Source organism: Papio anubis, chromosome 8 (assembly GCF_008728515.1).
Source record: "Papio anubis isolate 15944 chromosome 8, Panubis1.0, whole genome shotgun sequence".
NCBI classification, from domain to species: domain Eukaryota; kingdom Metazoa; phylum Chordata; class Mammalia; order Primates; family Cercopithecidae; genus Papio; species Papio anubis.
The window spans coordinates 86,502,963-86,517,827 of NC_044983.1; the positions used below are offsets into that span (position 1 = coordinate 86,502,963).

At 40.9% G+C, this 14,865-nt stretch overlaps 1 protein-coding gene across 1 annotated transcript in view; it reads right to left on the reverse strand.

Moving 5' to 3' along the window:
- PIP4P2 (phosphatidylinositol-4,5-bisphosphate 4-phosphatase 2) overlaps positions 1-1,798 on the reverse strand; it is a 47,931-nt gene extending 46,133 nt beyond the window's left edge. The window contains exon 1 of the mRNA XM_003902955.5: positions 1,282-1,798. Within this exon, the coding sequence (XP_003903004.1) occupies positions 1,282-1,387 (106 nt within the window). The 5' untranslated portion in view covers positions 1,388-1,798. The remainder of the gene's footprint in view (positions 1-1,281) is intronic.
- Between the last annotated feature and the right edge of the window lie 13,067 nt (positions 1,799-14,865).

Genomic DNA, 14,865 nt, shown 5'->3' on the forward strand with positions numbered 1-14,865 from the left:
ATTTCTCAAGCCATAGCTCACACTGAATTATTTACAGCTAAACATCTTTTTCCTTTGTTTTCCTTCTTTATAAGTATGGACTAAGATCTAGATAGTTGATTTTGAAGTTATAAAATGTTAAATAGAAATTTTAAATACTAAGCAAGTTCAATCTGCTCTACATCAGCTCTAAGTCCAGAATTCAACTTAAAAAGTTGTGTTACAAGAAACATTACCTACTTACATTTTCAAAATCATTAACTTTTGCTTCCTTGGGTTATTAAACTTCGCTCATATTCAGCCAAAAAAAGAGGGAGATGCACTTAAGGCACATTTGCAAGTGCCATTTTGACCAATCTTTTCACTAACCTAAGTGGTTTGTTTTTAAGTCTTGCCTTCCATTTTCTTGTTAACACCTGACTCCACCTTATTTCTTTACTATAGTAATCAATTAAAAGGCTTAGAACAACGTTTGATTTTTAAATAAATCGAATAGTATGGTAAATAGATTCCATATTTCTCCAGATCCCATTGCCATTTAGTCTTTTTTTTTTATTCTTCTTGAGGGAAAAAATAGAAATATATGTAATATTAATTTGGGTTACTTTTTACAAGTTAATTTCAATCTCACCGGATATGTATTAAAAATATCCTATCTTCCCATCTATCAGAAGTTAAGGTCCTTCCTTCTCATTCACAATTAAATCTAACACATCCTCCTTAAAAGTAGGAGTAAAAAGGAAGGGCAGGAATTTCAGACATATTAGGAATACTGATTAACTGTATTCGTTTTGGGTATGGCAATTCACTGAGTGAACAGAGCACTGTTGGGTGAATGGTAGCAGAAGCATATTGTTCAAGTTAAAGCCCTTTCAAGGACAGATGCCAAGGTGAGCAATACTCCTGGTTTCTCAGCAACGGAAAAGGATTTGTGAATGATTGTGAAAGATTTGCACCACCTCCTAGCTGCGCTTAGGGGCTGCTCTGAAAACAGCTAAGCACAGCTTGAGAGATTCATGTCACATCCTGTAGCCCCGTGTAAGAAGTGGTAAAATACAAACACACACACCACTACCACCACCACCACCACCACCACCATCACCACCACCACCACCAGCACCACCACCACCAGAAAAGCCCTGCGGAGAAGCTATCAGGCAGGCGGGCTCGCCTGGGAAGGCACAGTCAGCATCCTTGCTCAGCCCAAGCGAGAGGCTCACCTCCACCTCCAAGCTAGAGCTCCCAGGTCTTTACCCTTCTGGGCGTTTCCTTGCAAAGTAGAGGGACCTATGCTGGCCTTACCTCTGGGGCTGCTTTCTTGCAAGTACGGTGGGGCGGTGGGAGTGACATTTCCGGAGTGGGATGCTGACAGCAGAGGCGAGCGTTCGTCCACCCCATCAGCAGCCATGACTGCGGCAGCGGAGGGGCCTGGGGAGGCCGGGGTTGCAGCCTCGGCAGAGTGGTGGCTAGTGCTGCTGCCTCTGCTGCCGCCGCTGCTGCTGCTGTTACTGCTGCTACCGCCTCCGGGAGGGCCCAGGATGTGTCACAAGGCAGGAGGCAGGGGGAGGGGAGGGTGCAGGACCGAGAGGCGGGGGAAGGGAAGCGCGCTGGCAGGCATGGCTGGGGGAGGGGAGAGGAGGGAGAAAGAAAGAGCCCGCAGAGTGGGAGGAGCGGGAGTGGAGGAGCTGGAGCCCAGCCAGCCAGAGAAAAGGGGAACAAATTAGGACCAACTGGGAAACGCGAGGCAGGGAAGATGCCATGTAACTGAAAGGGGGTCGAGAGTAAATGGGATGGAGGGGGACAAGTCCTTTTCTCTAGGAAAGACGGATAAAAAGCAGCCTGAAAGGGGCTAGGAAAGAGGAAAGGCCTGTGACTTGATTACAAGAAAACTGGAGCAAAAGCAGATTATCAAGTTTATCTCCCCTAGGGAGGAGGAGGGACTGACTCTTTGCTGTCGAACTTTGCAGCAGTTACATAAAGAAAGCTTCTTCCTGGGGTTATCAATTTCTTCTATAGGGGTTTTGTGTAGGAAATCAGTTTTCAACATCTGTTATCTAAAAGAAAGTAGATCTTTGCGGAAGTGTCACCATTGCCTACTTTTCCTGATTGATTTTTTTAAATAACAGGAATGTTGGCCTGACCGGTTTGGAACTCTGGTAACCGTACCTTTTTGGAACTATGCAGTGTGTTGCCTTTTACAAGTTTCATTTTACAAAATAGGTTGTCATCTTAGTTTTGGTTTTGTAGCTTATTGTCCCTGACACATATAAAATAAGTAGGTCTATGAATAACGTCAAACAACGAAAAACAAATTTCTTGAGATAAAAGTTTTAAGATAATTGTTTACTTGTAAAACAGAGTTAAAGCAAACAAAAAACCCTAAGCACTGACAAAGATTCTTTGCTTGGTCAAACAAGTAAGGTTTCTGAATCTTCTGCTGGGCCCATCTGCACTTCCTTATAAAATCCAGTTTTAGCAAAGAACCCTACTAACTTAATTTAGCAAAAAGCCCCATTCTCAATATTGATATTTGATTAGGTTCCTCATCCTCCAGCATCCCCCATGTGAGGCCTGAACTCCTGTCTTCAGCAAGAATCCTTTTCGCTTAGTTTAGTCAGAATCCCCCTTATCCTTGATGTTTCCTTGGTAATTTTCCATCTACTGCCCCTGTCCCACATGCTCCTTGGCTATAAATTCACACTTGTCCACGCTGTATTCAGAACTGAGCCTAATCTCTTCTTCAACATGGCAAGACCCTGCTGCCATGGTCCCTATACCTCTCAGTATAGCCCTAAATACATTCTTCCTTACCATGCTTTGACAAGAATCACTGAATAACTTTTTTCTTTAAAAACACAGTTCTTGCAATGTTTTATATGTTTTTCTTTCCTTTTTTCTTTGGTGGTTTGTCATATTATCCTAGTTTACATGAACATGAAAACAAATTAAAGTTTTGAGGCTGAGTGTGGTGGCTCACGCCTGTAATCCCAGCACTTTGGGAGGCCAAGGCGGGTGGATCACCTGAGGTCAGGAGTTCGAGATCAGCCTAACCAACATGGAGAAACCCCATCTCTACTAAAAACACAAAATTAGCCAGGCGTGGTGGCGCATGCCTTTAATCTCAGCTACTCGGGAGGCTGAGGCATGAGAATCGCTTGAATCCGGGAGGCGGAGGTAGCGGTGAGCTGAGATCGTGCCGTTGCACTCCGGCCTGGGCAACAAGAGCAAAACTCCATCTCAAAAAAAAAAAAAAAAAAAATTAAAGTTTTGAACATGTCCGAATAAAAATGCAATAGAAAAATAGTAATGATCTAGGATGATAATTTTCCTGCAATAATTTTTTGAGTCACTCAAAAAAAACATTTATTACTCATTTACTAAGTCTAAAAGATAACTAGGGCCGGGCGCGGTGGCTCAAGCTTGTAATCCCAGCACTTTGGGAGGCCGAGACAGGCGGATCACGAGGTCAGGAGATTGAGACCATCCTGGCTAACCCGGTGAAACCCCGTCTCTACTAAAAACACACACAAAAAATTAGCCGGGCGTGGTGGCGGGCGCCTGTGGTCCCAGTTACACGGGAGGCTGAGGTAGGAGAATGCCGTGAACCGAGGAGGCGGAACTTGCAGTGAGCTGAGATCCGGCCACTGCACTCCAGCCTGGGCGACAGAGCGAGACTCCGTCTCAAAAAAAAAAAAAAAAAAAAGATAACTAGGACATGATCTCAGTCCTCAGGATGCCTGAGAGAGTCAAAAACAAGTGGAAAATGAGGCTAGCTGTAGATTTCAGTGAGCATGAGGAAAAGCAGAAGTTAGACATACGAAACTATGTTTCAAATTACATTAGAAAGGAACCTCACTTTGCTTTCTTAAGATTCTTTCTTTCTTCCAGAAAAATCCACTTAGGCACCAGCTGGAAATCCTAAGGGGAAATCAAATAATGATGTTTTCACTCGCGCAGCATCTTTTGTGGGTCAGTAGCATCAGGACACAATACAATATAAGGATCCCCATATGATATAAGGGCATTTCTAGGTCTCCTGGAACCTGGGAAGTACAGAATCAAGATATAGCACTTCTTGCAAAAGTGCCTGTAATTTACAAAAATGAACAGCAGTGTTTTTAAAGCTGCAGCCTGGAGACTATTGAGTTAAAGAAAATTATAAGAAAAATCAACAAAATCTTATTACTATAGTATTCTATCATGTTACCTGTCACACTCCATTGTGACAACTCCAGCCCCAACCAACTTTCTAAGGTCAGAAACCTATCTATCTTATTTATAACTAGATCTCTGGTATCTAGCACAATGCTTGGCACATTAGTAAACACTTGATATTTGTCAAATAAACAATTGAGTGAATGAACAAATATGCACAGTCCCAGAATCTTACTAAAACAAAACGTTTGGCACAAAAAGATTAAGAACATTTCTTGGCTTTTTGATGAAGATGACAGTTTTACCATCTGACTGATCAATTTTTTTTTAATTCCATCATACCTCTACAACTGTCTTCTCTTTTGCCCATGTAGTGATCGGTATAAAGGTTTTGTTTTGTTTTGTTTTGTTTTGTTTTGTTTCTTTACTTCATTATGTGGTTTCTCTACTTCAGAACTCATTTGAGGCTCATGGCAGTTACTCTTCTTACACTACAAAAGGTAGTAGATATACTGAGATTATATTTGCAGCAATCTCAACTTCCACAAAAAGCAAAAAGCTTTTATGAAATGAGTGCCACTTCATTCTAGTTTAAAGATGATACTATGGTTTATGGTTTCTCAATAGTTGTTAAATAATACTCATCAATCCAACGTATTTTTGTGATTATGATTATGACATTTTGCCATCTCTATTCATGAGATGAGCTAATGTGTCTATTGGAATAAAAATACTATATAAACAGATAATATGTGAGATATAATATACTTAAGCTGCTGTTTCAGTTATCTACTACTAACAAACCATACCAATACTCAGTGGCTTAAAACAACATGAGTTGTTATTTTCTATGATTCTCTAGTTGATTGGGTGGCAATTCTGTCAGACTTGCCTTAACTTTCAGGCAGCAGCATTCAGCTGGCAGGTTTGCTGGGGGCTAGGCTCAGCTGGGACATTTGGGCTCACTGGGCAATTCTCTTCATTTAGTCTTTATTCCAGACTTCTTCATATACCTTGGAGTCTCAGAACACTATTCTAAGAGGATGATGGTGGAAGGTAAGGGACCCCTGAGATCTAGGCTCTGGTTCTCAAACATTGCTTCTTATCACATTCTCCCACCATCAATAGCTTTCTCAACCTGCCTCCTGCTTGGAAAAAAACGAGCACCCAGAGGCCCCTTCATGATCAAAGGAAGTCACAAGGCTGGTGGAGGAACAGATTCCATCACTTCAAGTGAAGAGTAGCAACGTCACATTGCAAAGGGGTGTGGAACACAGCAAGATGATCCATTGGATGCTATTGTATAACAATCGACCACAGTCTGCCCACTGGTCACTTTGGTTCACGTCCCCCTCACAGGCAAACTACACTTATCCACTCCCAACACCCCAAAGTCTAATTTAATCACTGAAGTCAACTTTATGTATCTTTCACCTAAATCCAATCCAGGTGCAGTCAAAATGGCTGGGAGATGATTCCACAAGTCCAGCTCCTTGGGTACAGCATCTGTTGATCCAGAGACCTGTGAACTAAAAGGACAAAGCATGTGCCCTTCTTCTCTCCCAGCCATCTCAACCTCCAACATTTAACAGTGGAATAAGAACAGGGTAACAACTGACAGAGGAAGGGAGAGGGGGCATTCTGAATAGAAGGTACATAGAATACATGGGACCACAGAATTCTGAAATCCACTTGGGCACATGTCACCAGCTCTTTTGACCCCAGAGACATGGAATGCTTCCTTATTAGGGCAAAGTCTGCTTCTGTTGCTATTCCTTTTCTTCATCTGTTCCTATCCTTGGCTCTTGGCCCTTCCCACTGAGTCTGGTCTTTTTCATAAGAAATGGCTTCTGTTTGCAGCTGCATAGCTTTCTCAGCCTGCCTCCCCACAAAGAAAGTTGAGAACCCAGAGGCCTCTTTTCATTTTGAACTGCCTCTGTCCCTTTTAATCCAAATTGGCACAACTTCTTTAGAAATGTATGGGCTTTTCCAATGAATCTGAATGGGGTTTACATCATGCCCGCAAAGCCACAAACATATTTTTTTGAGACAGGTATTTCTCTCTATGTTTGGGTCACACTTGAGGGCCTTCAGATTCTTAGAAGCTCCATTTTCTATTTAAGGACGTCTCCAAGTCACTGCTTGAGTCTTTCAGAGGTCTTCAGGGAGGATTTTACAGCCATATCCCTGATTTGAACTTTATTCTGAGGCCATTTCTTACATCGAGAATCTTTTGCTGGGTGAAAGACTGTTTTGAGCCCCCTATATTTCCTCTAAATTCAATTGCAAACAGAAAGTTCCTACTTTAGTTCATCTCTGTGGTTGGCAAAATAATGCCTCCCCAAAGATGTCCATGCTCTAATCCCCAGAACTTGTGATTATTTTACCTTACCTAGCAAAACGGATGTTGCAGATATGATTACAGGGTGCAGACCTTCAGAGGGGAAGATTATCCTGGATGATCCATGTGAGCCAAACCTAATTATGAGTCTTTAAAAGCTGAGAACCTTTCTCAGCTGTAGTTAGAGATATTCACAGGAGAGATTTAAAGTGAGAAAAGGACTCAGCCTACCATTGCTTGCTTTGAGGATGGAGGAAGGGATCAAGGAGTATGGGTGTCCTCAAGAAGGTGGGAAAGACTTTCAGCTAACAGCAGCAAGGACATATGAATGTTAGTCCTAGACCACAAGGAACTGGATTCTGCAAACAACCCAAAAGAGCAAAGAAATAGATCTTCCCCTAGAACCTCTAGAAAGGGACATAACCCTGCTGACACCTTGATTTTAGCCCTGTAAGAGCCATGATAAACTTCTGACTTACAGAACTATAAAATATTAAATTTGTGTTAAGCTGCAAAATTTGTGGTAATTTTTATGGCATCAGCAGAAAATGAAAACTTTCTCTTAAAATACCTTATTTAACATAGCTAAAAGAAGTTAGTTGTCACTTTTAATTTTCTATATGGAAATTACTTTAGTGAAATCAACAAGTTCATTAGGAACATTTTCTATTTTCTAAGTTACCACAGGCAACAGTTAATTGGTTCACCTTTGTTTTTCTAGTCTCCAATAGCAATTTCCTCCCTGCTCTTCTAGTTTCACTGTCTCCTCTCCATCTTTTTCAGTACTGTTCTGTGCCTGACCCTAAAGACAATGTCATATACTTGGGGTTTTGTTACAGCAATATCAGTTTGCTACATTTATCTATTGATTTGTACTTACAGTGCCAACTTCTATTGGATTTATCTGTTGCTTTGTACTTTTATACCATGTTCTGTTTTATTTATCTATTGCTTTGTAAGAATCCACCATCCTAAAACTTAGTAGATTAATTGTCAATGTACTGTATTTTTAAAAAATAATCATTAGGGTTAATCAGGTAGTTTTCTGCCAAGTCTTACCTGCACCCACTTAGGCCAATGCATTCAGCTGGTGGATCAGCTGGGGACTGAGCTCAGCCAAGAAATCTGGTTGGCCAAACCTCTCTTTCCAAATGCAGTTTCATTGTGAGAGTCTTTATTGCGTGACAGTCTCGGGGTAGGGTCTTTGGAGGCCAAAGGCAGTTGCTGCAAGGCCTCATGAGTCCAAGGTTTTGGAACGCACATGACTGCATCTGCCACATTCTATTGGTCAGAGAAAGTGACATGAACAGCGTATATTGAAGCAGGCAGGGGGATAAATTGTCTCTTGATGGAAGGTGTGGCTATGTCACATGCAAAGGGGCACGGATGCAGAAAGGTGTGATTCACTGGGGGCCTCATATAGTGATCTATTCTAGCTACAAACATGTTGTTTAAGAGAAACAAGGAGAATGACAGAGGAGAGGTCTGTATGGAACACCATGCTTTTGCAAGGAAGTTTAATATGAAATTCTAAAGTCAATATGAGAAGTATATTTTCCAGCAGACAGAGTAATAATCCTGAGAGAATAAGGCCATATTCAGGAATTTAAAAAGGCACAACATTTTGCAGAAATAATAGAGGAAGGTTGAAGGCTTAACTGCAGTCACAGAAGAGTCCAGGAAGACAAAGGGCTAGAGCCAGTCAACAACCCAAAGTAGCAGTAGAGAAGCCTAGTGAAGGTTAAGGTATAGGTGTGGAATAGAACTAGAAGAGATCCTGTTTCCCTGTATTATTTCCAGACACTTCAGGGAAAAGGCAAGACCACATGGTTTCCTCCCAGCTGAGCAGTTCTTCAGAAAGAGGCATCATGGGAGTTCTGTTAGTGCTGGTGTTGCAAGAAAACTTAAGAGGTCAAACCTATGGACTTTGTGGTCCCGAGTTCCAGCCTTTTGTGTTCTTGCCAATCCTTTAAATATCCACTCAAATGCCAGAGTTGAAATTATGTTTTCCCCTACTATATTTGCATGACTTTTTTTTTTACCATGATAATATCATTTTAAAATATTTTTATTCTATTTGACACATATACATGAGCAGAGACTACCTGTTTCTTTACAGCATCTAGCGTAGCACCACATACGTATGTGGCACTCAGTAAAGATTGTTTTTTTTTTTTTTTTTTCCAAGTAATTAGTCCTAGGTTGCCTCTTACTGTCTCAGTTTCATCAGCAAAATTGAAGTAGCTGTCCTGCATCTCACAGGATGCTAATAAGAGTAAAGTAAGATAAAAGCTCTATAAACAATTCCAAAAAGAAAACAATGGAATGCAAAAGAGTGAAATGCAAAGCTCAATAGAGGACACGTAACTTGAAGTTGTATGAAACTTTCCTTGTTATACAAAACATAGGTAGGATCCAAAAATGAGGATGGAACCCCATATACTAAATCAGCAGAACTAGCCCCTCAATAACCACAATTACCTCAATCCATATAAACAGGAGAATAGGAAGGAGGAAAATGGGAATTATTAGAGTCATGACTTTTGGCTTGGGAGGCACTGCTATGGCTTGCTCCTGCCCCTCCCCAAAAAGCCAAGATCTTTAAAGTCTGAGACAGACTCTAAGGGAGTCTCTGGCAAAGTCTGGGAATGTCTGAGAAAAGGAAAATCAGCACCTAATTTTCTAGTTATACATTAGATTAGGACATAGGCTACTCAATCTTCTCAAAGTCTATGTGAACAGGAAAAAAAAAAAAACTTGAGAAGGATGGCAGGGCACACAGAGAGCCCTGTGGTGCAGCTCAGCTATTACTTCTGCTTTGATGGGAGCATATATGTTTCTGGTAGGCAAAGTGAGCACCACAAAAAAATTGCCACACTTATGCCATCATGCTGACACCAACACAAAAAGCTAACTCCTGGGTGAAATAACCAGCGACAAGAGCCCATGGAGTTTACCAGTAAATGCAAGGGCCTTGGAGGGTTAGATGAGGTGAAGCAGGACACAATGGATTGGGAAGGCTTTGAAATAACTCACATGTGTGTCTCCTGTATAAATCCAGTATTTGAGTACCTGCCATCAAGAGGGCATTGTCAATGGACAGTCATTATTGGCCCAGCAATTGGTGTCAAAGAAGACTTCACTAGTGGCCCAAGGAATCTCTCTGATTCCTCCTATGTCCGCTCACTGGAGAAGCTAGAATATCCAAAAGGGAAGAAGAAGCTGAGAACCAGAGGCAAAATATGTTGTCCCCAATGTAGGTAATGGGAAATAAATAAAAAGAAGACCATATCCTCCTTCCCTATGTTAGGTCCCTCAAGCCACAATGCTAGAAGTTAGCTGCAAAGAGAACATCTTTAATTTGCATAGGAAATTTGATTTTTAGACCGTGCTTGTTTTGTTTTGCTTTGGTTTTTGGCAGGGTCTCACTCTGTTGCCCAGGTTGCAGGGCAGTGGCATGATCTCAGCTGACTGCACCCCCACCCCACCCCTGGGTTCAAGTGATCCACCCACCTCAGACTCCTAAAAAGCTGGGACTACAGGCTGTGTGACACCATACCTGGCTAACTATTTTTGTATTTTCAGTAGAGATGGGGGTCTCACCATGTTGCCCAGGCTGGTCTGGAACTTCTAAGCAATCCACCCGCCTTAGACTCCCAAAGTGCTGGGATTACAGGTATGAGCCACTTCACCTGGCTAACAAAGTGGGTTTTTAATCACTGAAATGGACTGGGAAATTATAGAATTTTCCCAAGATGTGATAATGTGATAAGACATCTGCTACAGGAGGCAAGGAGAATTTAAAATGGCCTTGTTAGTGGCAGTATTTGGAGAAAACTATAAACATTTCTAATTTATACTTCTACAACTTCAGCTTACTTGATAACCTACAGAGAGAGAGAGACAGAGAGAGAGAGAGAGATGACTATTACCTCAAATTCATGTTCCCCTTGATTTAAACATTTTTAACTAACATAAGTATTTGGTACTAAATGCTGGGGTTACAAGACGGGACAATACTGAGACAAACCATTCCTTCCTATGATGGAGATAAACACAATTGTAAGAAGAAGTTGGGAAGATTACCAACATATATTGAAAATGTGACCACTTATCACCATGGTAGCAAATTATTTTGGTCAAAAATACTTTTCGATGTTTCCAGACCCTACACAGCTAGCTTGATGTGTAATTAAGCATTATCATTGCTGCCTTGAAGGATCACTATCAGGTACATTTCACTGTCTCAAACAAGTTTCTCTGAAAAGTGTGTGTGTGTATGTGTGTGTGTCTTAGGGCTAAAACAGTTTTTTGTTTTGTTTTGTTTGAGACGGAGTTTCGCTCTGTCACCCAGGCTGGAGTGCAATGGTGCAATCTCGGCTCACTGCAAACTCTGCCTCCCAGGTTCAAGGGATTCTCCTGCCTCACCTCCTGAGTAGCTGGGACTACAGATACATGCCACCACGCCCGGCTAATTTTTTGTATTTTTAGTAGAGAACGGGTTTCACCGTGTTAGCCAGAATGGTCTCCATCTCCTGACTTTGTGATCTGCCCGCCTCAGCCTCCCACAGTGCTGGGATTACAGGCGTGAGTCACCGTGCCCGGCAAAACAGTTTTTAAAAAGTACATTCTTTTTCTTCATTGAAACACTTATTTAACCTTTGAACAGTGCATTTTTCCTACTAACAAAACTTGGTTTTGATGTATTATTCTGATCATTTAATCGCTTTACTAGTGTTTCAAAATTAATGATCTCAACTAGAATAGTATTCCAATTATTCTCAGGATCTTTGGATAAATCTTAAAAAGAAAGCCTAGGAAAAAGCAGTATTAGTTGAGGTGATGCAAAATAGGTTTAGTGACTCTCTGCTTTTTTAATGAACAGGGTGAATATACCTGAGACTGAATTGTGTGCCCCTCCCCTTGCCATTCACATGTTAAAGCCTAATCTCCAATGGGACTATATTTGGAGAAGGACATTTAGGAGGTAATTAAGGTTAATGAGGTTATAAGAATGGGGCCCTAATCTGGTAGAATGCATGTTCTTATAAGAAGAGACACTAAAAGCTTGTTCACTCACTTGCTGTCTGCACAAGCATACATCATGGAAAGGCCACCAGCAAGTCGGGAAGAAAACTCTCACCAGAAATCAAACCTTGCTGGACATAGACCTTGGGCTTGGAGCCTCCAGAACTGTGAGAATATTGATGTCTGTTCTTTAAACTATGCAGTCTGTGGTATTATTTTATAGCAGCCCTAGCTGACCAATGACCAATATAATCTGTAAAGAATAAGATTACTTAAAAAAAAAATCCATTTAGCCCTTGGACACACACATGTGCGCACACACACACACAGACACACACACACACACAGACACACACACACACACACACACACACACACACAAGCCCTTCACAGAGAAATCTGTTTGAGATCATAGAATCAGTTGATACATATAAAAGGAACTTTAGGATGAGAAACTTCCCTTTCCGATGGTTTCAGAAACCAACTGGGTAAGAAACTAACTATTATCTAAAGGAAATTGGTATTTCCAGCACTTCCTCCAGTGGGATACAGAATCACATTCTCATTTATTTTATGCTTTTGATTCCATCTTGTCTAACTGTATGGCCTTTAAGTCAACCATCCCAGTTTATGTAACCAGTCTCCTATTTTTCAATGTTTCAGAATTTTTATAATACTTTACTATTCATTCATTTGGCAAATGTTTACTGAGCACCTTCTAGGTGCCTGGCACTATTTTAAGGGATACAAAATTCCTGACATCACAACACAGATAAGCAAAATTCAGTTCAACAAGGATGTATATCAGATGGAGATAAATATTATGGAAGGAACTAGGAAAGGTGGGTGGAGGGAGCACATTGCTTTTTACATGGAGGGCATAGGATCAGCTACACTGACACTGAAGCAGAAATGTGGATGGTGAACAGCAAAGCTCTGAAGAGGAAACATGCTTGGTTCATGTAGGAACAGCAATGAAGTCTGTGTAGCCCAATGAAAGGGTGCAAGGAGAGAAGGGGTAGAAAGTGGAGATGAGACCAGAGAAATTTGGTATGGACTGCAATGGGGTAGATCACATGGGGCCAGTTGGGTTTTTCCTCTGAGATGAGAAAACTATAGAGCTCTTAAAGGCTTTTGAAGAGTGACCTTATTTGACATAAGTTTTTAAAGGATTATGATGACTACTATGTGAAAATTGGATTGTAGGTAACAAAGGAGTGGAGGTCGAAAGAGGGATCAGATCCTGGATATATTGTGAAGCTAGATCTAACATGATTTGCTCATCGATGTGATGTAGAATATGAAAGACAGAAATCTTTGAATCTTTGAATACTTTTCTGATTATTTATTCCTGATAATTTTTTTTTGAATTGGAAGCCTAGATCAAAGACTACACACATTTAAAAGTCTTTCAGATATATATTGTCAACTTGTCCTCTGAAACCTGAAAAAACATTTTTATCCATTTTTTTTGAGACAGTGTCGGAGACTGTCTAGACAATTTCTCAGAAGCACAGGAAAATAACATGGTATTATCATGTTTAATATTGACAGTTTAATAGGGAAATATGTTTTTTTGTATCTTAGTTTTACTCCTAATGATTCTGAATATTTAATATTTTTATTGCTCAATGGTATTGGCCATTTTTTTTTCCACTAGGGAGTTTGTCTTTTTATCATTTAATCTTTTTAATTACAATTCTTATTTAAAATTTTACTTATTTATAAAATCCATTCTCTTTTCCTCCTGGAAACCCAGATAAACTACATTTCTCAGCCATTCTTGCACTTAGGGGTAGTCATATGTCCAAATTCTGGCTAGTGGAACATCAGTGGAAGTGATGGAGACTACTTGTAGACCATGTAGGCCATGAAAACCTCCTTTGTATGATCCTCCACACTCTTATCTACTCAAAGCTAAGTGGAAAGAAAGAACCCCAAAGGAGCCCACGGGAGGCACATGGTGAAAATGGCACAAGAAGGGAGGATCTTGGCAAATTAAATCACTACTTATAGGAGAGTTGCCCGCCAAGAACACTGGTTTTGAAGTGTTGTAAGAAATGTCCTTTATTGTGTTAAGCCACTGAGATTTAAGGGTTTATCAATTACAGCAGTAGGTGTATTTCCTAACTATTAAATAAATATATTGAAAGAATTATAAGAATTTCTTCAAAATTAAATATATGGACCTTTTGCTGTATGGAGAAATGTAAAATGTTCTTCTTTGACTGGACACTGATCTATGTTTCCTGGTACTGAGAGACTGACCCACTCCTCTTACTTCCTTCTTAGAGCTAACAATTCCAAGAACAGAAGGTAATGGAGTCAAACAGGTCAAATCACTCTCACTCTCACGTTCTCTGTCACACATAGTTCTTTTCTAAACGATTGCAATACCTGCCTGACCAAAGCAGACAAACTGGCAACATTGTTAATTTGTCATAGACAGCCTCTTTGTTTCCTGTTTTCCAGAAAATACTCTTTGCATATTCTCCCTGTTGCAACAGCCTGTATGAAGTGCCCAACACCTGCAGTCTCAGACAATTTTTGAAAGTTATAAACCTGTAATAAATAAGGCAAATGTTTTTTCCTAGTTTGTAGTTTCTCCTTCATTTTTTTCTGTGTTTAAAACATTCTTACTGTCTATGTGCTGTCTCTGTATATAATCTTTCTTTATATTCTCTGTGATTTACACCCTCTGTTCGGAGGCGCCCAGTCCCGTCCACCACCCAAGGTCTGAGAAGTGCAGGCATGCCGCTGGGGGCCAGCTCCACCGGTGGCCCTGGCACAGGATCCACTAGGTGAAGTCAGCTGGGCTCCTGAGTCCAATGGGGACTTGGAGAACTTTTATATCTAACAGGAGGATTGTATATGCACCAATCAGCACTCTGTATTTAGCTAATCTGGTGGGGACTTGGAGAACTTTTATGTCTAGCTAAAGGATTGTGGATGCACCAATCAGCACTCTGTGTCTAGCTCAGGTTTCGTAAATGCACCAATCAGCACCCTGTGTCTAGCTCAAGGTTTGTAAATGCACCAATCAGTCCTCCGTGTCTAGCTAATCTAGTGGGGACTCTGAGAACTTTTATGTCTAGCTAGAGGATTATGAATACACCAGGCAGGGCTCTGTGTCTAACTCAGGGGTTGTAAACACACCAATTAGCTCACTGTCAAAATGGACCAATCAGCTCTCTGTAAAATGGACCAATCAGCAGGATGTGGGTGGGGTCAGATAAGGGAATAAAAGCAGGCTGCCTGAGACACCCAGCTAGCAACCAGCTTGGTTCCCTTCCATGTGGTGGAAGCTTTGTTCTTTTGCTCTTTACAATAAATCTTGCTGCTGCTTTGTCTTTGGGTCCATG